The 23,393-nt window shown below is 46.6% G+C and overlaps 1 protein-coding gene across 6 annotated transcripts in view; it reads right to left on the bottom strand.

Annotated features, from left to right (window-relative positions):
- The window catches only part of LOC125725276 (lethal(3)malignant brain tumor-like protein 4), a 50,837-nt gene that overhangs the window by 11,559 nt on the left and 15,885 nt on the right, over positions 1-23,393 (bottom strand). For 5 of the 6 annotated variants that reach the window (XM_049002071.1, XM_049002075.1, XM_049002074.1 and 2 more), the window contains exons 13-17: positions 22,306-22,420; positions 19,178-19,280; positions 13,102-13,275; positions 12,330-12,494; positions 9,993-10,066 (exon numbers count right to left, since the gene is read on the bottom strand). In XM_049002071.1, the coding sequence (XP_048858028.1) occupies positions 9,993-10,066; positions 12,330-12,494; positions 13,102-13,275; positions 19,178-19,280; positions 22,306-22,420 (631 nt within the window). The remainder of the gene's footprint in view (positions 1-9,992; positions 10,067-12,329; positions 12,495-13,101; positions 13,276-19,177; positions 19,281-22,305; positions 22,421-23,393) is intronic. The other variant, XM_049002076.1, reaches the window with a different exon arrangement.

The following is a 23,393-nucleotide window of genomic DNA, read 5'->3' as shown; positions in this document are numbered from 1 at the left end:
TAAAGCGTACGGTCCCCCGAAGAGATGGCCGGTCCTGTCTGCCGCTTGAGGAGGTCCTGCTCTGGTGGGCTCCGGTGCTCTTTAGCGGATTAGCAAACAAGACTGTGAGCCTCTGTTTATCCCTCTCTGCTTCTGCCCTCTCAAATGGCAGGAAAAGCAGAAGAACCACATAGATAAACCAGGCTCTAAGTTAGCATGAGGGGAATACATGTCCAAAGAGAGTGGGATCTGCTGTTAGACTCAACTCTCCAGGTAAAGCCAGATATGACCAGAGATGGAGATTTCAGGTCCAGAGAGAACAAATCCAGAAGATTTTGTTTCAACCAACCAGTTGAGTCCTCTGTGACTGTGACTCTTCATACTCAACTGATTGGTTGAAATTAAATCTTGGTCTGGATCTGTACTTTCTGAACCTGAAATCTCCAACTCTGGATATGACCGACCAAGATCTTCGAGTTTGGAAAGCTATCTTTGATGCAATGGAAGTGAACAGATCCACGTCACTTGGAAAACCCCAAGATACCGATGAATTGCATTAACCGTGGTCTTCCTGTTACACCGCAGTTCCCCCATCATCTACCTAAGGGTGTCTGAAAAGCACTTTCCATCGAAATGAAATTTTAATCATCTGGCTTGGTGTTAATGTGTTTAGCGTTTCTTGCGTCCTGCAGGAGGGGTGGGGGGCAGCTGGGTTTGAGGCCTCGAGTTCAGAGCGCCGGCACGTTGGACCTGCCCGTGAGACCGTAGCTTTCTGCTGAGCTTCACAGCAGGTGACCCCATCGATGCCAACATGCCGCATCCCGGGGCTTGTGGGTAACAGAGTGAAGCAGACGTGTCACACGTCGTAAGTGTATGCGTCACCTAGCCAGGCTAAAATGACGGCGGTTTGTGGCTCAGTTGCTCAACCACACTGCGCCTGTGATTATATATATATATATATATATATATATATATATATATATATATATTTTTTTTTTTTGTAACTATTTGTTTGCATATTTCACTGCACACTGTACCGAGTATAACTGTATATTGGACAAATAAAACTTGATCAGAAGGTTACCGGTTCAGACCCTAGAATAAGTAATTTCATCGCTGGGGCGCTTGAGGGCCCTTAACCCCAATCTGCTCCAGGGACAGGCCGACCCTGTTTTCAACTATACGTCTCTTTGGATGAAAGCGTCTGCTAAATAAATTGGAAGTTCTACGATCAAAAGCATCAGTTGCCCCTGATCCCCTAAGTTTTCCTAAGAAAGAGCTAACAGAGCGAGCGTGACGGCAAGGGCAGCATCCAGCATCCATGGTACGGAGCATCACAGCCTGGCGCAGGATAAAAATCATACGAGGGCAGCAGCTGCTAATTCAGACCTGAAGATGAAAAGGCAATTATCTCCGAGATGGAGGAGCAACGCCGTGCCGGGCTCCTGCTTATATAAAATGCATCACACGTCGCCCGGATCCTGCCAGACCAAGGATAATACGGGGAAAGGGGACACGCAAAAGAAACGCTGACTGCAGCCGCAGACCAGCTCGAGTGCAGGGTGGTGGTGGGGGGGTTTGGGGGCCCTGACTGCTTCTGAAGCCCCTTACAAAAGTGGGCTTATGAGGAAGGACCCGGGGGGAACAGGAGGCGTCCTCACAGGGGCCTGTCTGAAAAGGCAATTAATTATTCAGCTTAACGAACAAAATAATGACTGTTCATCATGAAGAAAAAAAAAAAGAGACGGAAGGCGAGTCTCAGCAGAAAGGTCAGCTTGTGACATTCAGACGCCCGGCTGCTCTGATTGGTCAGGGGACAGTGTGTGACACAGGGACAGAGGGATGGAGCTATGGCAGAGGGGAACCAATCCCCAGGGACGCTCAGCTTCGCAGAGGCACCCCTGCGGCAAACTAACTGGCGCTGAACCCCGATACCAGTCAGACATTTGAAAAAAGAATTTTTAAAAGAAATACTTCAAAGTCAGATCAGTGGATGTTTGTGGAGTGTCCTTAGGGAGCTAAGCATTCAGACTAAGCAGACATTGTATTCGCGAAATGTTCCAATGAACAGTTTCGGACAAATTAAGTGAAGAATGATTGTGAGGATGAATGAAGACAAAATCAGAACAATGTAGCACCTCCAAAAAGCTCAGGAATATATTTTATGCCTTTCAGAGGGGCCTCCCTCACTATAACCAGGGGTGTCTGTGGTGCCTGATTAGGGACCTGATTTGCACCTATTTAAGTCTTCAGAGGGCTTGAGCAAGGCATTTAACATAAATGGCACCAACAGAAACACCCAACTGTATAACAAAATTAAATTGGAAGGAAGAATGTGCTAGATAAGCATCAACATAAAAGCAGTACAGATAAAGGTGCCCCTGCATATTCATAGAGGCAACCCCAGATCTGCCCTGGAGTCAGCCCAGGCCTCAAGCTCCTGCTCCTGTGATGTCAGCTACACCTCTAAGCCCCGCCCCTCACCTGACACCCAATCAGCAGCAGAAGCAGGCCTCTCTTCCTGTTCCTTTCCCCTTCCTTCAAATGCACTGGAGCTGAACCCAGAGATCAGAGGGGAAGTAATCATGGCAGAACTAGCTTGTTGATGCATTATAAAGATAATGGGTCGAGCACTCTCAGAAGTGCTTGGCATCCCTTAAGGATTTCATAGAGAGCCTGTGATATTAGCCTCTGAATAAGGTTACACTGACATAGAAAATGTCATCTTGCCGGGAAAGAACTGCTGGAGAACAGATTCAACTTCTTATTAAAGATGGATTTTTCCTTCTTAATTCAAAGGATCCAGGTAGTACAATTGCACTCTGCAAGCTTATACTAATCACACCATGTACATTTCTGACCTTGCTTTCTATCTAATTGATTGTCAAAGAATCTACAAGGAGAACCGGTGAAAACGAGAACGACAGTGGCATCCCTTCAAGGCATTCTCTAGTGTGGTGTGCCTGCTTCCAACAGAGAAGTGTTCTGGCGAACTGTAAACCAAATACACGATGACGCTTAGGTGTCAGGGAGGTACAGAAGACATGAGCCATCATTCACTTTGGGCTCTTGGTTTATCCCCTCAATTATGACACTGTAAAAATATTCCGTTATTCTTGGGTTAACAAAATAATGGATTACTCCTTGTTTTTAGCTCGTGGGAGTTTTACTTACACAAAAACGTTCATGAGAGCAGAAGGAAAACCAGATTGTAGAGGAGGCCGGACCATGACATTTGATTGGTTGGTCTGGCCTCCTTTAGTTGCTTGGACCCACGTACTGTACAATCTGATTGGTTATGTCTCAATCAATCATTTCTCCTTCATGGTGTTTTTAGCTCCCTGCTGCACAGGTTTATGCTAATGAGTGATGACAGACTTCGTGGAGGAAGTTCGAGGTGCGGTGACCCTCAGTGCTCAGTGAGAAATCTTGTAAACCCGACTTTCTCTTCTCCACGGGCCTGTACATCTCCCTCCCTTGATGTCACACGTTTTCTGCCACAACCCACGGCTGACAGACAGGACTTCCTAGACCTGCCAGAACTGCTAAATCACTCCCCATGCTACCAAACAAACATCCTTTTCAGAGTCAGCCCATTCCAAAAAATTCTAATGTTTGTTCTTCATCTTTAACTGTTAAACCCACCTTCCAACCGCTTATCCAGGAGAGGGCTGTTGGGGAGCCTGCAGCCCCTCCCAGGCAGCACATGACAGGGGTGCAGCGTGGATATGCTGCCAGTAAAACATTGGGCAAGCACAGGCACAAACATGGCAATTCAGCGATGCCAGTTCAGCAACATGTATCTGGGCGGTAGGACTAAAGCAGAGGAAAGTGTGCAAACCACACACAGATACCCAGATTAGGCATCTATATCTTTGTGGGAACTATGGATACAACCTAATGCCATCTGTAAAACCTTAATCATAAGTAGCCAAACAAGATACAAGACTTTCCACATTTTTATAACATTCTTTCCTTTTCTGGGGACTGAAAAGATATCCCCACCAGGTCTAGATAACAGGTTTTGTGAATGCATTCGAAAAACTAAAAATGCCAAGAGTCGTGATTTTGCCATATTGGCAAAAATGCAGGATAATAAAATAATCAGCTGCACAGACTGATCAGAGAGCAGAGATGGTGCGATCAGACACCCACACCATGATTCCTCTGGCTGCAGCCTGAAACAGACCTGTTTCACTGAGACATTAGTGGTTGTGTTTGCACTTTTCACTGGTACCATAGGCCTCACCAAACAGATAAGCATAATGTAGCATACTGCAGCATAATGTAGCATACTGCAGAATAATGTAGCATACTGCAGCATAAGGAAGCATACTGCAGCATAAGGAAGCATACTGCAGCATAAGGAAGCACACTGTAGCATGCTGTAGCATAATGTAGCATACGGTAGCATAATGAAGCACACTGTAGCATGCTGCAGCATAATGCAGCATACTGGTGCATAAGGAAGCACACTGTACCATAAGGAAGCGTGCTGTAGCATAATGTAGCATATGGTAGCCTAATAAAGGACACTAACATAACACAGCACAATACAACAGTGTAGCACACTGTAGTGTAATGTAGCATAACGTAGCATAACACAGCACAATACAACATAGCGCAACACACTGTAGTGCAATGTAGCATAACCTAGCATACTCTATTCACAGGTTGACAATCCCTGTCTTAGGTTTTGTAATTCAGACACGTCAACAGATACACTTCCTTTGTTTTTCAGTAGTTCCTTATTGTGTTTGCAGTTTTAATGATAAATTATTTCAATATAAATTCGTATTCCCCTGCTGTACCGAAATTGCACCAAACCGTGAACCCAAAACCGATGTTTGTACCGAACCGCAAACGTTATGCACCGTTACAACCCAACTACAAAACAGGGGCAAGATTCCCGAGAACACTGCAGCGCGAGGATCATCAGGCAGTGCTTCCTTTAAGAATATCAATGAGCCTCCCCTTGCAATCCTTCATTTCGGGTATTTGCATGCCGGTACGGCTACTTTGTGTCTCTATCTGCAGCACGTGAACGTGACAGCACACAGACCAGAAGTAAACGATCAATTCTGATGTTAAATATCGATGTATTGAACCTTAACAAATCGATTCATCACGATGCATCCTTACACCCCTAGTGCCCGATGCATGACTAATCAGTTACAGTCATGTAAACCTGGCACGCAATGATCGCCATCGGTGACGTTTCCTACATACTCAAAGCTGGATTAGGTACAACTGAAACTGGGATTTGTAGACACCAGTGAAATATCGTCATCCATCAAGACTACACAGTATCTTTTTAATGATGGATGTGTTTATCACAGATGTACTCTAGCCTGCACGGCTAAATATAGTATCACAGTGTTGTTATAGCAACAAGTCAATGAGCAGTAAAAGCATTATATTCTAATATCAGTGATTATAGTATATTTTACTCTGAACCTTTAACGGCTCACAGCTTGAAATCACACAAAAATGGGTTTTTCATACACTTTTAATCGTTACGGTCTTTGGTTTACCCTCGAACCCCATTTCCACGACTTAACAGACAAGCTTAACAAGGAGTCTTTTGAGTATTCGTAGTTTGTGCTTTATATTTATACATACTATTCACATGTGCAAGTTTTAGTTTAACGTTTAAAAAGCATTAGCCATTGATTCAGCAGGGTACAGGCCTGATTCGAGTCGCTGGTACTGGAATACGAAGGCTCGGACAAAAGGTCCTGAATTTCACAGGGAATGAAAAAACCAAAAATGACCTACGAGCTCCTGCTGCAGGAATAGGTGGACCTCTGTACCCTAGAGGGCAGCGTGCTCTTAATAGCTCTGAGCCAAAGCGCGTTTTGTGAGCAATGCAAGCATTCAGATAACTTTATTCCCAGAATATAAAATGAACCAAAATAAACCAGACAGACAGGTAGCCGCACAGTGATTTAACTTAACTCTGTTTTTGTCTTTCGTCGAAGGACGAGGTTCGTGAGCAGTTTTCTTTGGCCTTCCAGCAGCCAGGCAGATATTACAGCAGATTACGGCGACACAATGGGGCGTCATTAAGACAAAAATGGGGCAATCATTCATTGTCAAAGATTCCTGAAGCACTAAAAGTGCTTTATTGGTAGTTAAAATGTGAAATAACAGTCAATGTTCTCCTTCACAGCGGTGCGTTTTGGCAAAGCTAATGTAAAGAATGTTCCTGTTATTTCAACTCCCTTAATAATAATAATAATAATAATAATAATGTTCTAAGGTAGTCGCCTTCTTTTGACATGAAATGTTATGATTTCCAATGAGCCCTAACTACAGCATAGGTAAAGCAGCAGCGTTTAATGGTATATGCCACCTTCACTTTGAATCTATACCCAGGGCTAAACCTTCAGGATACCAATCACCTCCTTCTTCAGGCTTGTTACAGTCTTAAGGCACTGCACTTGGTTTACAGGTAAGTGATTAGGGATTATCGCAGTGTAGGGTGTTCATGCAGAGTAATCAGCATCATGCACAGACTTTGTAGGGCAGGTGTTTGAATGGAGGGATGTAGTTTAGGGGAAAATATCTGGGGTGGGGTGGGTTGGGGGGGGGGGGGTTTCCTGGGCAAACTTTGTGTGATTGTCGGTTATCAAAAAGGGGCACTTAGAACACTTAGACACTTTTAATCGTTCGGCAAAAGAAGCAGGTGCACAGGCCCCCCCAGACAACCAGCCCTCCAGGCTTTAAATCAGCACTAATTCCCAGTAGAGCTTTTCAATCATATCCCCACACAAGAGGCCGCTGACATAATGTTTAGGATGGTGGCGGCGGGTCTGATCAGGTGGCACCTACCACTACGCCATGTGACTGCGGGGGAAAAAAAAAAAAAAAAACTCCCTCTGGCTGCTATGGCAACAGACATATTATTACACAGGGGGCCGGTTGCTAACACAGCACCCTGAAGCTAAGCCCTCGTCTCGCAATGCAAACCTATTTCTAAAGGCCACACAGAGTCTATAAATATCACCGTGACGACGGCCGCCGAGTAACCGTAAGTCACCTGACCACCTGGCTCTGCAGGCATAAGAGGGTCGCAGCTGACGGCACGCCGCGGGGGGGGGGGGCGTGGCCTGATGCAGGTGTGCCGCACAATCACGCCGATCCAGCCGACTGGCAGCATGCTGAGCCCCCACTTTAAACGCTCCATTTAAAAGATCCGAGTGACAGCCCCCCCCCCCCGCTCAATATTCCGTGTCACATGGAATAAGCAGAGGTGGAAGTCGTGTGAACCTCCCCCCCCCCGCCTTGACGTGGGCAAAGCGGGGAGGTAAACTGATGCGTTTCGACAAAAACAGATCTGCATCCTCGGCTGAGGCTAAGCCAGGCCCACGGACGCGTCTCTGATGCTCCGGTTCTTCCCTCACGGCGTCGTACATGACATGGCGGCCAGGCACCGGGAGCCGTCTGTGCCCGCAAACTTGCTAACACGCTGACAGACGCCCTCCTGCATGCTTTCATGACAAACCGACGCCGCCTCTCCATACCTACCATCAGACGAGGCGGGCAGGCTGGCAGTTCCCCGTTTCCGGGCGACAGGAGGGGACCTGGCAGAGGACACGGGGGTCACGAGCCATGCAAGTCGACTTACGTTTGCCTCCGCCGTCCGCGTCACACAGACCATGACTCACGGGGCGGCCGAAGCACTCGCATGGACCACGCCGCTGACTGAGCGATTACGGATCACGATCGGTGACGAGTCCTGCAAGGGCCGACTGGACGGAGCCTAAATCCTCCAGTGACCCCTCTTTTCACATTTTACCTGTCTCGCAATCTTCCTCCTGAATACTTTTTTTCTCACAGCAGGCTGAGTAAATCCGAAGTTCCCAAGAGACTCGCTACAGACGGCACTGGCGCACGGGAAGAAGACCGTGTTCAATAAAGAGATGTCCACAGAATCCACAAGGTGGCACACGAAAGATACAAACTCAAACCCTACCGGTGCACTCAGCTGGCAATGGCTCCCATCCCGGAAGCGGGCTAGGCCCTACCGGGACAGGAAGCCACGTGCCTGTCCTCTCCTCTCCTGGGAGTTCATGATGGGATGTGGGGGGTTGGGGGGGGCCATGCTGACGCTGGGGTGCCGTCTAGGTCCAACAGATGACAGACACCTGCCAGCACTTACTGTCCCAGAGGACCAGCTCGTTTCCCGGGGCGGGGGGGGGGGGGGGGGGGGGCAGTGACTGGATTAGGGAAAGTCCAAGCGCAACGGGAACAAGCAAGGAGACAGCTTAAACCTTCAAAGGGCTTTGATGTAAAACACATCACAGCAACCCTGATAAATAGTCAATGATGAGCCTCTCATCACATCTTACAGCAACCTGATGGCGTTGGATGGGAAAAAAGTGGCCAAAATTGCGTTCATTCATGCTACGCAGAGTAGTACGTGTGACATTAACTCGGCAGATGGCCTGGACTCAGGAATCAGCGATGGGAGTCCTAAGGAGAGAGAGACCTCACAGCCACCTCCGGCTACCTGGATTAAAATCAGGGGCTGCTATTTATGACATGCTGTCTAAAAACGGATGCATTTCACCATTAATACCACCGATAGTTGGCATGGAGATGCAGAAATGCCAATCTCGCTTCACGGCGATAATGCCGACTGCTACATGAATCACTCCAGCTGCAATTCAATACGACTCGAACGCGGAGTGAGCCTATTATCTTCGTTAAGCATTCTCCATGGAAACAAACAAGAGATTAAACTGATCCATCAATTTTTTCGCCCCAGTACAAATGCGGGATTCACTGCTCCTAGAGATTATGAAAACACCTGACCAAGAAAAAAGAAAAGCAAACTGGAAACAGTCAGAATGCAAATTTAACCGTATAACGGAAACCAATGAATTTTACTCATTCGTGAAGTTATTTATGCAAGGCTGATAATATATTCTTAAAAAAATAATAATAGTCTGGGATTCAGACTAGTAATATAAAAATCTGTCGGGCGGAACTGATTATTTTTTCACCCCCATTAACTAAAAATGTGACTTTTCAGTGTAAATAGGAGCATAAAGGAGAAAAAATTTTTTTGATTTATCTCTAAATGAATTTATCAACCCTTTCCTTCATTTCGCAGAACAAGACTGAGAAATTCCTCCATAAACTGGTCTCAGCTGGTCAGTCCCATTAAACATTAATGTTCAGTGCGCTCTCCCGTATTTCTCTCCGGGCCTAACAGAGAGCCACCAATCACAATTCCTGCGATGGTTCAGAAGAGACGACTGCACCGCTTCTCACACGGTGAGCCAATGTGGGTGCTTTCTCATGTTGGGGGGGGGGGGGGGAGGGAACAACAGAACCATCATAACATAAGACTGGAGTACAGGAGCCATCGTAGGACCCAGCTGAAGGGGGCCGCCTGCCTTGGATGGCTCCCCCCACCTTCCAGAGACTGTACGGGCTTTAACAGACGAGCTTATTTAATACCATGCCAATAATCATCCTCCATTATCCCCCCTGTCAGAGTTACAAACCCTTTATAGAGCCCGAAGCTCATGATGGCTAAATGGGACTGTCTCAGCATTCTGTTCAGCAGGACCTGGTGCTACAAGCGGTCCGGTGTCCCATCAGACCACAGTCACTGCCCACAATCACAGCCTTGGTGCAGCGAAACAAAAAAAAGATTCCCTTCCTGGATTGTTTCAGCTCCAAGCTCATTTATAGCACACACACAGCAAACACTAGATAAGAAAAACAAAAATATTACTTCTTTTCAACAGATGGAGAGGAGAACAAAGTAAGTGTCTAAAATAAAACATTACAAATAACTGAGAGCAAACTTCCGGAAAGTTTTAGGGCCTGGTGATCCCCTGGGGCTGAAAATTCATACAGGAAAATATCCTTAATTTCCATATTTAAGTCTAACAACGGCATGCCTTGTTTGCAGTGAGGGAGGTAGAGACTGTTCCCGCCGAAAAGTGTGGACACGGGCTACCGTACCCAGCCAGACGGAGGTGACAGGTAGTTACCTCTGAGCAGACTCTGTACATCTATATCTTCCTCCTCTTCTTTGATTTTCAGATACTTTGCTGGCTGAGTGAGCCTGAGTGTGGGGGGGGGGGGGGGGGGGGTTGGGGTGAAAAGAGGACAGAAGTACTTAGTGAAGTGCGGATTAACCATTCCGGTCCAGCCACGCCCTGGATGGGATTTAAGCTCTTTGGAGGGAGCATGATCGACATGACGGTTACCTGTGAGAATAGCTAGCTAATGCTAACCTTAACCTATGAGCCAGACGTCTCCACGGACAGGGCTGCGCTCCTGACCCGCATCCCCCATCCCCCTCTCTCACCGCATGTATGCACAACCTGGGGTAACGCTCTGAAATTCAAATGCCCGACAGCAGACTGAGCCTTTCATTAAGCGAACAATTAACGAAGGCTTCGCAGGCGTGTCGTTAAACAATGCGCTAGGAACGGCCAATAGCCATCGAGTCCCTTTGAAGAAGAAACAGATTATCAACGCAATTCTAACCCTCTGGAGTCGACGGCATCAGCGGCGATGCCGCGTGTCTTTCTCGTGTAATTCAATCCATAACTCGCTGAAATCTTATTGTAGAAACAAAAATGCAGATTAAATCTGTAATCTGTCTTTTCAAAACGTCAGTTGTCGGAAGTATTAAAGTTTTTAAAATTAGGTTAAAATTCGGCAAAAAAAACTTAACCATGTCACCTTTCTTTGTTTTACCTGCATGGGGGGCGTTTAGTGCCGCCCTCACCTGAAGATCACTATTCGCATTATAAATACCAGCATTTTCGTGTCTTTAAATCGCATTCGCATGGTAATTCGGTCGCATGGATGTGGCCAGGTATGAATGGCTCATGCATACACATGAAAGTTACTACATATTCAATGAAAGGAGCCCAGAAATAATGACACGAGTTTGGTTTTTCTTATTTATTTATCAATGTTGAATGTTGCAACTACACCATTTAGTCATCTTCATGTAGCCAAGACTTTGGTGATCAGATATATGGGATCAAAACAAACTGCCACCATTGCTTACTATGTACTTTTATAATGTTTCATATTTACAAAGTACACTAAGATTAAGATGAGTTTAATGCCAAATCAAATATATAAGAAATAATTTATTTGCCATGAATTAAGTTTATGATATTGAATGAAATGTGTGACCATGCCCCAGTCAGTGAAAGTGTGTTCCCCACCCCTAGACCCCAGAGGGTTAATATCAGGAAAGTCCTTTTTGGGCTGTTCATGTGCCAACCGCAAAGCTACGGAGGGAACTGATCCCTACATCCACATACTCACATACACACAGACCTGCACTCAGATCTCAGTGGGGACTCTCTATTCATTTCTAAGGGCGAAACTCAAATCCCAACAATGACAACCTTAACACCTACCCAGCCCCAACCTTAACCATAATTCACAGATTTGTATAAAATTTTGAATTTCCCCCTGGGGGGGGCAAAAAAAAAAAAAGGTCCCTACAACATCAAAATAACACACACACACACACACACACACACACACACACACACACAGTAAATATACTACCAATTATATAGACTCATAGGAGTGGCTGGGTTGCAAATGAAAACATTTGGTAGGGTGCAGTGCCCCCCAGTCTCCACCGTAACCACGCCAGACAGCCAGAAATGAAAGCCGGACACGAGCTGACAGCTTGATGGCAGATGGCACTGGGGGGCCAATTCAGCCTCCCATTCGCACAGGAACAGGAGTGTCTGTCCGTCCGTCCGTCCAGTGACGCCAAGGCAACAGCCCTTCACTTCCACTTCAAATGTCAGTGTTGGTGGGAATATGGATGGATGAGACCCCAGACTGGGTCAGCCCCCAAGCTAAGTGCATCAACCGCACGCGGGTGCAGGGCCGAGACGTTTGGGCAGCGGCCAACTGTAGCAAAGAGGAACCTAGTGTTCGCAAAAGGATCAACTGCCCTGCTGCGGAACATCCCCAGACTGGACTAACTTAGCCGAGATGAGGGTGCAGGATCAAGAGCTCATGGCTGTTAAAAATTGGGGAGGGGGGGGGGGGGGAAATCGGGGCCAGGAAGTGTGTGCAGGTAGCCTATCATGTGCCTTTTCATAAAACTCGGCTCATACACTAGGATATATGAATCCAACACATAATTTAAAAGTTCTTCTCTTCAAAGGGAATCATTCATATAATCTTCACTCTCTGCTGTCCTAATAGAAACAATTCAGACAGAACCAACAGCTGCTTACCGGCCAGGTTAAAAGACGGAACTTCTAGCAACCCGAAAGCAACAGCTAACATTACAGTCTGCCCCCTGGTGGCCGTGAATGGAGGCGCCACTGACTTACTTGCCCTGAATCTTGGTCTTCTTTGCGGGTGGGGAGAGTGGTCTCTGTCCCTGAGCGGCCTCGTCCCCGTGCTCCCGCTTCACTTGTGCCTGGGCAGGGGGCCGCAGGCATGACGCGTAGCGCCCCCGGAGGCGGCCCGCACCATCACAGCCAGAGAGCATGGCTCTACATTTTTAGATGTAGGGACAGAAATGTCAAGAAACGACATAAGTACAACGCGTGCTGTCGTTCCAAAGCAATTTTTAACCACCAAAATATTACCTATCGCTGCTTTCACAATTCCCATTTCGTTATAACACGACATCCCTGCGGTTAATAAGACTTGGAGTCTGAAACGGTCAGTGAATTTGGGGAATATTACTGGTATAAGCAGGGAGCGCAACAATTACTGATGACAGCACGTCCAGACCCGCATGGAAGGGCCTGGGCTGCGGACAGACCGCAAAGAGGCTATTCTCCTGCTAAGCACCATCTGCATTTTCAGTACTACTGCCCAAAAGGGACAAAAAGCAAAAATGCAAAAACATAAAGAGGATGGAACTCTCTCACACCTGTTTCTAGAGGGCTGCCAGAAAGGGAGCAATAGCACTGTGGAATTATGGGTAGATTAATATGCTTTACTTTAATCAATACAGTCTCCCTGAGACTAGAAAGTTGAACTAGAGATTCCAGCCACATCCATCCAGATCCCTCACTCAGACAGAGCTGCCCCTTCAGACCAGCACCCCTGCCTACACAGAACTCTCCACCCAGGTCAGATGGCTCCTCCCACCTGGTTTCCATGCGGCAGTCTCGTGGTTTCTCCTCTGCCTCCGTGCCACCAGGCCCCTTGGCCTTCTGGGCCGCCAGCGCAGTCATGGACACGGCCTGTTTCTCGCCACCCAAGCGATCCGGCAGGGTTAGCTCCTTCCTCATGTTGATCTCTGAGTAGGGGCAGCCGAAGGCACTGCAAGTTGGGGGAGGAGCACATCTCGCGTTAACGTTTGCATCACGGGCTTCTCACCGCGAAGGACCAATCAGAAGCCAGTTCTGAGCGGTAACCGCCTCCTCAGTAACAACCCAGCAGGCACCCTGTTTGACCCAGGCTCCTCCCACTGGGAGCCCCTTTCACCCCACAGCCATTAAGCTTCAGGAACTCAAGGGACACTGTAGCGGCCATGTTTCGCTGGCTGGGTCAAACACCTGGGCCATACTCATCACTCTGTCCACACTCCCCACTGTCCACAGGGCAACCAGCAGGTGGAATAGAGGAAATGACACTGTAGTGGGTTAAGTAATGAAGGCAGGGTGTCCATAGTCCAAGTGGAAGAGAGAGGCATTGATGGGGGAGATGCAAAGTAACTGGTGCCTTGTTTCCACTAACACAGTGCTGGTGCTCGGCTGGTTCTCACAAAATGCCTATTTAGAACCTGCGGGCATTTCCACTGGTTTCGAAAAAAGAGGGGGGGTGGGTGGTGGTGCTGGCTCTAAATTAGGTAAGAAAAACCTCCATAAGAGATTAATACTGGCCATAATCTACAAGCATGGCGAGTCCGTCCCTTTAATTCACCTAAGGGCGACAGAGAAAAGCAACATGAAAAGGGATGATGATGAAAGGGGAGGCGATCGGGCCCGAGTCCATTCCCCATGAAGCCCACTCCAGGGGGAGGGATGGACACTTAACGAAGAAGCAAAGAGAGATTTATTCATGTGACCCAGGAGTGGAGTGGGCACCCCCCCCTCGGGAAATGGGGAGTCCCTCAATACTGTCCCGTCAAATATCACAGGCCTCCAAAGTCAGGACGTTATAGAGATTTATTTGGGGGTCTTGGGGGGGCTGCATTCATGTTTCCTTCACCCCTTTGTTCTCCTTTGGCATGATGCATTTCCAAAGGCATGACTTTAAATAACATGAACCATTCCTCATGATCAAAATGAGAGGTGTCACGTTACACAAAGGAACTGGAGAAAAGACAGGAGGAAGGACAAAGGCTGATCCGGAGAGCAATCGGCTCTGGGGACTCTAGCACAGATATAAAGGCAAAGTCCAAATTGTCTGACAGGTAAAATACAACCACATACTGATTCCAGGCTGCTTGCATGCAATCATCACGTATCACACAAAAGAGCATATTGAGATTCCGGGGTGCTCGTGGACAATCCTCACGCATCATACAACAGAGCACATTCAGATTCCGGGGTGCTCGAGGACAGTCATCACGCATCATACAACAGAGCACATTCAGATTCCAGGGTGCTCGTGGACAATCCTCACGCATCATACAACAGACCACATTCAGATTCCGGGGTGCTCGCGGACAATCCTCACGCATCATACAACAGAGCACATTCAGATTCCGGGGTGCTCGAGGACAGTCATCACGCATCATACAACAGAGCACATTCAGATTCCAGGGTGCTCGTGGACAATCCTCACGCATCATACAACAGAGCACATTCAGATTCCGGGGTGCTCGCGGACAATCCTCACGCATCATACAACAGAGCACATTCAGATTCCGGGGTGCTCGCGGACAGTCGTCACGTATTATGCATTAGAGCATCATTTTCAAGTAAATATCAAAATTATCATAAATCACAAAGCTGGACCACGTCAAAACAGGGCGTCCTGCCAGGACTGGAGTTTGCCACGGCCTCCCGAAGACCGGAGGCCAGTCACCATGGCGATGACAGCACTCCCGAGCTGCAGCTGGGAGTTGACATCACCTTCTCCGTGGCTTTGATCTGCTCATACCACGGCCCTGTCCAGGGCGACTTCGCAGAGTGTACAGGTACATGCGATCATGACCTTTAAAACGGCCAAGTCCACATGCACGCATCTGCAAAAGTGCTATTTTAACGCAAACGGATTCTTCGTTTCACTCACAACTTTACACTATTTTGTCCAGAAAATACAACAATACACTACTTTACAATGCACAGACCAATCATTCGCCACATGAGGCTGACCTTTCCTGCGATTCATTATTGTCTATTTTACAGGAAGATCCATCCATCGGTCCTCCATCCACCCACCCACTCATCCATCACCAGATTTATCAGTTCACTTCATGTCCATGAACCCTGGGAGGTAACTGCCTTATGGAATCATTACTATCATTTATTATTAAATAACTCTTAAATATCGATAAAATGAGCCTTTTTCCTATACAGCTGTGAACTGACCAAATTCCAAAGACAATCAATAATAAAAGTACAATTTCATGACTAAAGAAAAGAAATAAAAAACGATACTCCCCTAAATCATTATTGTTGAGTTTACTTATGGTTTAATATTGCATATATTTCATGAAACGTTGGTAATCGTTTATATGTTTGTAATGTCAATAAATGCAGCTCTGAACACCCCACCCTGCAAAAGGCTTGTGCATTGCAAACAGATACCAGACGTCAGGATGGCATGGGGGGCACTTTGGACTGAGGGATGACTTCACAGGAGCCCCAGCCCACACAAAGCCATGCACACACAGCGGCTGTGAAAGACCCCCCGCCAATTACTGACATTAAGATAAGGCCACAGGATCACCATGGCCACCAGCAGCGGCGGGGGCTGACTCGACTAAGGGAGGGAGGCCGAGGAGAGTGGCGGGAGCGTCACACGCCGGTAGGTCCCTTGGAGACAGCCGAAGCACAGCAAGGCCGAGCAGCCTAAAGATGACATCACAGGAAGTGAGCCCTGCATTCACAGGCTGTCAGGCCGCAAGCAAACGGCCGCCAGCCACTCATCTGCTGCTTTCTTCCCTCCGGCTCAAAATACACAGCCTTTGCTTTTTAACCGTCAAAAGACGATGGATATTTTTGGTCATGTGACAGAGAGCCTCCTGAGGACTGCACGACAGTCACTTGACTGGTAAAATCCCATGGTAATCTGCGCCGTTCCTCCCTAAACACAACAAGCATCGCTTAAAGCACGCCAGCTGCGTGAAGGGACTCATTATCCTTGGAAGGTCAATGAGAATTACATCACTTGGCAATGGCTTTGAGACATAGCTGGGGTTTTTCCAAGTGGTCAATCTTTTTTCCCCACAAGGACAGATGACTGCAGAGGAGCGAGGAAGAGTCCCACTGTTGTGTGGGTGATCCTAAACCTGCCCGTAAGGGCGTCTGGGGGCACACGGGCGTTCACATGGGGGCGCCTATGCACTCTGCGCCTAGCTGCCATCCACCTACCAGACACCCGGGTTAGACAACGGCACCCCCTTCTGGTGAGTTTGTGGCGCTGTGTCCTGGAAACGGGCGGCTCGGAGAGCGCAGTCTGAGCGGAGATAAGCTGACAAAGATGGAAGTTCAGAAATAGACCGCGGAGCCTGGATTCCTTGATGGTGGCGCTATAATTACCACGTTGGGGCTGCTTCCACGCTCCCCGGCCGCATTTCTATTCCTGAAAGCAGCGATGTGAGAACGAACATCAGTCTCTGCTTCTATTGGGCTGTTTGTCACTTACAAGCACGTGGAGCCACACCGAGAATTACATGAACATTTCATACCTACAGTGTCAAGGCTCGCTGTTGACTGATCAGCCACAGATTACTGAACCTCATTGCTCTATTAAAGACATCGATATTTCCATTTTAAAATTTTGATCTCACTTGTACATTTTTCATACAAAGCAGGGACAGGCAATCCCTGTAGTTATTCGGGGTCAAGGACCTCACACCGGCACCAAACCCAGAGAACTTCCGATCAAAGGCACAGCACAATGATGATATATCCAGATTGCACTTAGACTGCGCACAAGTTACACAGATCAGATACGTCGTGTCCCCAAAGAGGGTCTAGATCTCATATTACAACTAAACACCCCGAATTTTCTCGATAAATGGTGTGTTTTGGTTCCAGGAGACAGAAGATTTCTCCACTCTATAGGGGAGAAACCACAGGAGAAAGCGTGAGACAGCAGGTGGCGCTGAGAGTGATCCGTCAGCACGCGCTGCAGCGTCTGAAAGGCCCTTCAGATGCGAGGCCTCCGAGATCGTGATTATCTGGCGAGTTAATCGCGGGCAAACGCATTCGGCTGAGGAGCTATTAGACGCAGCCCATTGACACTCTGCAAACACGCTATAAATCCTCTCTAAATACACAGATCCATGCGCTGAAATGAAAATGAAGGCGAGCATCCTTGTGTCAGCCATTAAATATCCTTCGGCACTTGACACCAGCGTCAGCGTAATGCCTAGGTAACAAACTAAATCTGTGTAAATGAAAGTAAATAATTAGTATCTGAATATTTAAATTGGCTCAGTTCTATAGAACACAGAAAGTGAAACCATTTTTAATGATTTTCTTTTCCCTGCCATCGCCTGCAAGACAAAGGTTAAGATAGAAGCTTTGCATTGTGTCTGATTATGTGAGATCGATCGCTTTTTTCCCCCCAAGGGAAAGAAATCTGTATGGTGTTGATAGCCAAAGATAATGATAAAATTTAAATATTACAGTACCAGTCAAAAGTCTGGATACACAATTTTAGTGTATTTGTCTCTATTTCACACTAGTCACCTAGTAAAAAAATCTCAAGGCAATGAAGGAATACACATCAAGTGTTGCAAAAATCAACAGAAGTTTTCAACTTCTTACAAATTTCCCCCAACTTTCGACATCTTTCATTCAGAGAGCATTGCAGACTCTTGCCGTTCTTTCAACCAGCTTCCAGATGTAGCCACCTGCAATGCTTCTCCTACAGTCCTGAAGGAGATTCCACAAGCTCTGGGCACAACTTGGATACCTTGCACTTACTCCTCGATCCCACTCATCCCAAAGCAAATAGGGTTTAGGTGCGGGGGGAGCGATGGGGGGGGGGGGGGGTCAGGTCATCTGTCACAGAACTCTCTCTCTTTCCATGTTCACAAGATGATACAGTACTTACATAATCTCAAGGATTGCTTTGGTTCATTAACTTGTTGAAAAATAAATGATTCTCAATAGGTGTGTCTAGACTTTTGACTGGTACTGTACTTATGATAATCACTCATTTTACAAGCCAGTCTTACTTAAAAAACTGCCTATTGTTAAATATGGGGCAACTCACAACCACTTAATCATCAGAGCTGGTTAGAATGAACGAAAACCCACCCCTAAAAAAATTGTGCCAACAAGTGGTAGTTTTCCATTGCTAAGTAACTGAGCCGTTACCTCGCTGATGTGGCCCTGCTTAGCAGGGCTGAAAGTGTGACCAAACTGAGCTACAATCTGATTGGCCAAAATGCATCGTGATAACAGTGTTCTGGGCATGGATTTTCTGAAGGAAAAAGGGCATATTTGACGTATATGAAAATTTCCATCCTCTTTATTACAGAACAACTGAAAGGAATGGATTGGGAATGCAAATTCACACAAGTGAATGCTAATTCCGGCAGGATTTGAAACTTGCATTGAAATTTGTTTTGGTATTAAACTCATCTTAATCTTAGTGTACTTTGTAAATATGTCAGATTTATGTGCAACTAAACAATTTAGTCATCCTCATATAGCCAAGACTTTGGTGATCAGATATCTGGGATCAAAACTTCCACCATTGCTTACTATGTACTTTTATAATGTTTCTGCAAGTGTTCCAAACTACATTTTCAATGTCTACTGTCTATGTCAAATTACAAACTTCACATAAATCTGACATATTCACAAAGTACATTAAAATAAAGATGAGTGTAATAGCAAATCAAATATATAATAAATTATTTATTTGCCATGAATTAAGTTTATGATATTGAATGAAATGTGTGACCATTCCCCAGTCAGTGAAAGTGTGTTCCCCACCCCTAGACCCCAGAGGGTTAAAGGAGGGTAGAGGCCCCACAACCCTGAAGCCAGGCAGGGATGGCTGACATCAATGACAGAGGCACGTGACTAACCTGTGGTGTCCCGTGTACCGCGCCCCTTTGATGTGACCCACTCCCCGACACCCCGGGGTCGGGCACACTCCCTGATTGGACGATGGCTTGAGGTCAGAGGGTCCTGAAACACAGGAAGAGAAAGGTTTAATGGAAGACACACAACACACTAGCTGCAGACTCTACAGGTGTGGAAAGGGACAAGCGAACCACTACATTTAGCGTCCAGCGTCACCAGTACTAGTTAATGAATGATCCACACACGGCCTCAACAGATATAACACATCAATACGGTGACCCTGATTCCCCACTCTGACCGACTGCGAGTGGGATGATTAATGAGCGGCTAGTAAAAGATCAGTAAACAGCCAGTGTGTACGAGGGGTCGGTGAAAAGCAGAGTGAGTCTGTGCTGCTTCAGCTGTCTGTACAGATAAATCTTGATGCATTCAGCGCGGGACAGAGGACTCCTTAGAAACGCCTCTGAACACAATCCCAATCAGCAGCATCTGTCAATCTTACAGCTCATTCTAAGAAAGAGCAGCAAAACGCCCCCAGAAAAGGAGAAAAAGGGTTAGGGTTTGTGTGTGCTTGTGACAGAGACCAACACCGACACTGACAATCCGTTTAAAAACCGGCAAAGTTGTGAAACATGGAATCCCTGCAGCCAACAGATCTTCATATGACTGCACAGCCATAAACTAACTAGTCCACACAGGCAGTGAGAAAACAGCAGAGTGTCATGTACAAATCAGACACCTGTGTCACAGGAGAGAAGAAAAATCATTAAAATGGGCCCTATTAAGCTCATTTTCATATTTTATTTTGGGGGTCTACTACAATAGATTTGTATGTTTCCGAAAACATCATTTACATCTCAATTCATTCTCTGTCTGAAATGCTCTATCACAGCTTTAAGCCCCGCCTCCGATGAACCCATTGTGCTCGGATTGATCAGCTTGCCCTACTCATTCCACCCCTGTCTTGCAGCCTGCAATCAGTCTCCTGAACAGCTATTCTTACAAAGAAAGTAGCGGACCACGCATACGCAAATAAACTGTAAACGTGCACAAAACATATCCCTGCAATATGCGGAGTTGTTTCGGCAGCAGGAAATTTCATGGCCGTCGCGGAACTGCGGAAAACTAAAGTGAAAACTACTGTGTGTTTGACGATGATTTCTAAGGCAAAGTATTGCTTGAAAGTTACCTGAAGTTTATGACTGAAGGTGGTTTACATTGATTAGACTGTAAATTGGCATTGCTTTTCTCTAGGCAAACTCTTATGTTCTTTCTTTTTAGGCAAAATTCATTGGTGTCCGGTTGGCTTACATGCTAAAATATGGTTCTCGGCATAATCGATGCAAAAATATGGGAGGTATTAGAAACTTAGCTAGTCGGTTAGCAGAAGCACACAGTGCAATGCGATCTCAACACTGCAGCTTGCGCTCATAAGTCCACCTCCGGACTTTAACGCTTCTAATATCTACCTTGTTTGTTTTAAACACCACAAATAATAAAGCACTTCTCCTTGCAGAGCACAGAGTATTCCTGACATGGCTAGAATACTCCCGGCCTCCATTTTCGTAGTAGCTGAGCAAGCTACGGATCGTCTGAGGGTGTGGCCAAGATCGCGAGTAGGAATTAGGCGGCTAATAAGGAAATAAGGATCGTGTTACGACGTGACCTCACCATGCCACGGAAGTAACGGCTGAAACGCCAACGAGGTGTTTCAAGCAAAAGAGTGGATTCTGTAACGAGAGTTACTTCCTTTGGCACATACTTTGGCCCATTTATATGCACATAAAGTTATACAACATACCGAAGGAAAGGGATAAAATGGAAAAACATAATAGGGCCCCTTTAAGCAGAAGCGGAATTTACAGTAGTCATTCTTCCTGGGGTTAAAAGTACGTTAAAGGTAATCACTCTGTATTCTTTATTAGCATATATTTTTCATTGCAACAGCCACACTTGTGATTCATGTCAGGTGGTTCCAGACCCAGATGGACAGACCGCTGCCCACACACTAGGGGGCAGCAGTGGACACCGACACCGTTTACTGGAGCTCCTCTACGAGAGGACGGACGAGCAGGGAGTTACATAAAAGAGGACGACGGGAAGCAAAGTCACCCGGCTTCTATATTTAACTACGTTTTGAAATATGTACTTTGTCACAAAATACCAGCAAGAGTGAAAAATCAGTAGAGACACAAAACATTGTTCCTGCAATGACAGACAGGGGGCGTGCGAGTTCTTGTAGACTAATAGGAATGTGGTAAACCTATGCAATGTTAATGCAACGACCTGCAACACTGTCAGATTCCAGCGGAGCCCCATCTGTTTGCTCGCCGTCTCACATTTATAACGCTCGCAAGCTATTTTCTCCAGACCGCCGGAGCGGGAGAAAAAAATCCCCTTGTCACAGTGCTTCAGAAAGTCATACACGTAAATATAATCACCTTGGTAAATACCGACACTGCTGCTCAAGACCTTCTGCCCTGTGCCCTGCAGATGTCGTAACAGGTCACGGATGGAGGTCTCTCACTAAAAACACCACTCACTAAGTCAAATGTAATTTGGGATCGTGTTCCCTTTAAAGAGAAGGAACGGAAGCGCTCATTCAGTGCATCTGCTCAGGCAAACCTTGGTCCGGTTTAACCATGTGGGTATTTTGGCTGGGGGTGTGAAGCAGAACAGCCTCCCACAAGCCCGCCCCCCAGTCCCATTAATAGGTAAGTTAATGCGATTAAAAATCTGTTTAATATGAATGCATATTTATGTATATTTAATATGGCACTCACTGAAGCACCTAAGTAATAATTTCCCTGTGTTAGGTGTATATGTGCCCTTGAGAGGTAAAGTGGGCTGTCCCACAAAAACAAAGTTTTGTGAAAATGAGCTCCAAAGAAAATCAGTGTGCCTATACCCTACAATTGATATACCTCTCAAGGGCACATATCTGAATTTCATCAGCCACCAATCAGCTCCATTTCGTTTATTTATTGATGTATGCTGGTCGAACGCTGGACACAGGAGCATCTGGGAAGGTAACTGGCAGGCACCGGGAAACCAGCGATGAACACAGTAGGAAAATACCCAGCCAATGAAAACACGAAAAAAAAGTGCAAGCCGGGGGCAGCAGGCTTACTTGGGGGTGTCTCCAAAGGGTGGCCGGTCCGTGCACACCACCCAGCGGGGTGCAGATCTGGGTAATCCGAATCTACCCAGAAATCAAACTTGTGAGGCCAGCCGTCGAAGTGGACCTGCGTGAGCAAACGGTACCGCACTCGTTAAAAGGCTACGGACGAGTCTTTCAGATCGTTAGCTCACTTCCCAGTACCTGCGGGCGAAAGGAGTGGTCTGGCATTAAATATTAAAGCTGAGAAAAACACATTAATCTGGAACAGGTCTTGTGGGGTAAGGAAACCTTGTCCAAAGATACCTGAATGTAAAATTTTTTCCCCCTAAACATCTCATGGCACAAATAAATGTGGAAGATAAAAAACGAATGATATATAAACATGAGAACGTAAATGAGAATGCAGATATCCATTAACTGGCATAACTGGTTATGACCTGCATACAATCTTGAAGTCAGCGGCATTGTTCTGCTGATGTCGTAACACGGCAGCCCGCATAAAACACGAACGCAACACAATCCACAATAACAATAACCCATCTGGAAATGGCATGATTCACAAATCATTCGTCAGCATGGCACTTGCTGGCTGAGTGATTGCAGGACAATGGGCCACTCGGCCATTGAATTCCACCGTGTTCGAACTCCGGGAAGCAGGCCAGATGAACCTGCAGGGTTTTGGACAAGGTACAACCAGCAAGACAAAATACAGGCACATGACGCCCAGGATCCAGAGCCCTGGCTGGTGTTGATGGGGTGTCTTGCCCTGTATAGACGTTCTCCAGTCAGTTGTAAGCCCTCCCTTCACAAAAATCACGCTCTGCTGCTCTTCCCCCATCCCATTCTAGCACCTCTAATCCTCTGGTCGGGAGCAAAAACATGGACTGTCTGGCAGGGAGCTGGAAGGGAGCAAAAACATGGACTGTCTAAGATCCCTGAGGACCGGTCTGAGAAACACTGGATTAAGACGACTGGCAAGTTGGAGAGTGAATCAATAAATCCCATATCAATATGTAAATCCAGTTAGAACAATTCCCCTGAAGGCCAATCCCACTTGGTCAAACAAGAGGGAATTAATCAAGCCAAGATCACTTCAC

The sequence above is a fragment of the Brienomyrus brachyistius genome, unplaced genomic scaffold, assembly GCF_023856365.1.
Source record: "Brienomyrus brachyistius isolate T26 unplaced genomic scaffold, BBRACH_0.4 scaffold64, whole genome shotgun sequence".
Classification (NCBI taxonomy): domain Eukaryota; kingdom Metazoa; phylum Chordata; class Actinopteri; order Osteoglossiformes; family Mormyridae; genus Brienomyrus; species Brienomyrus brachyistius.
This window is presented reverse-complemented; position numbering and strand designations above follow the sequence as displayed.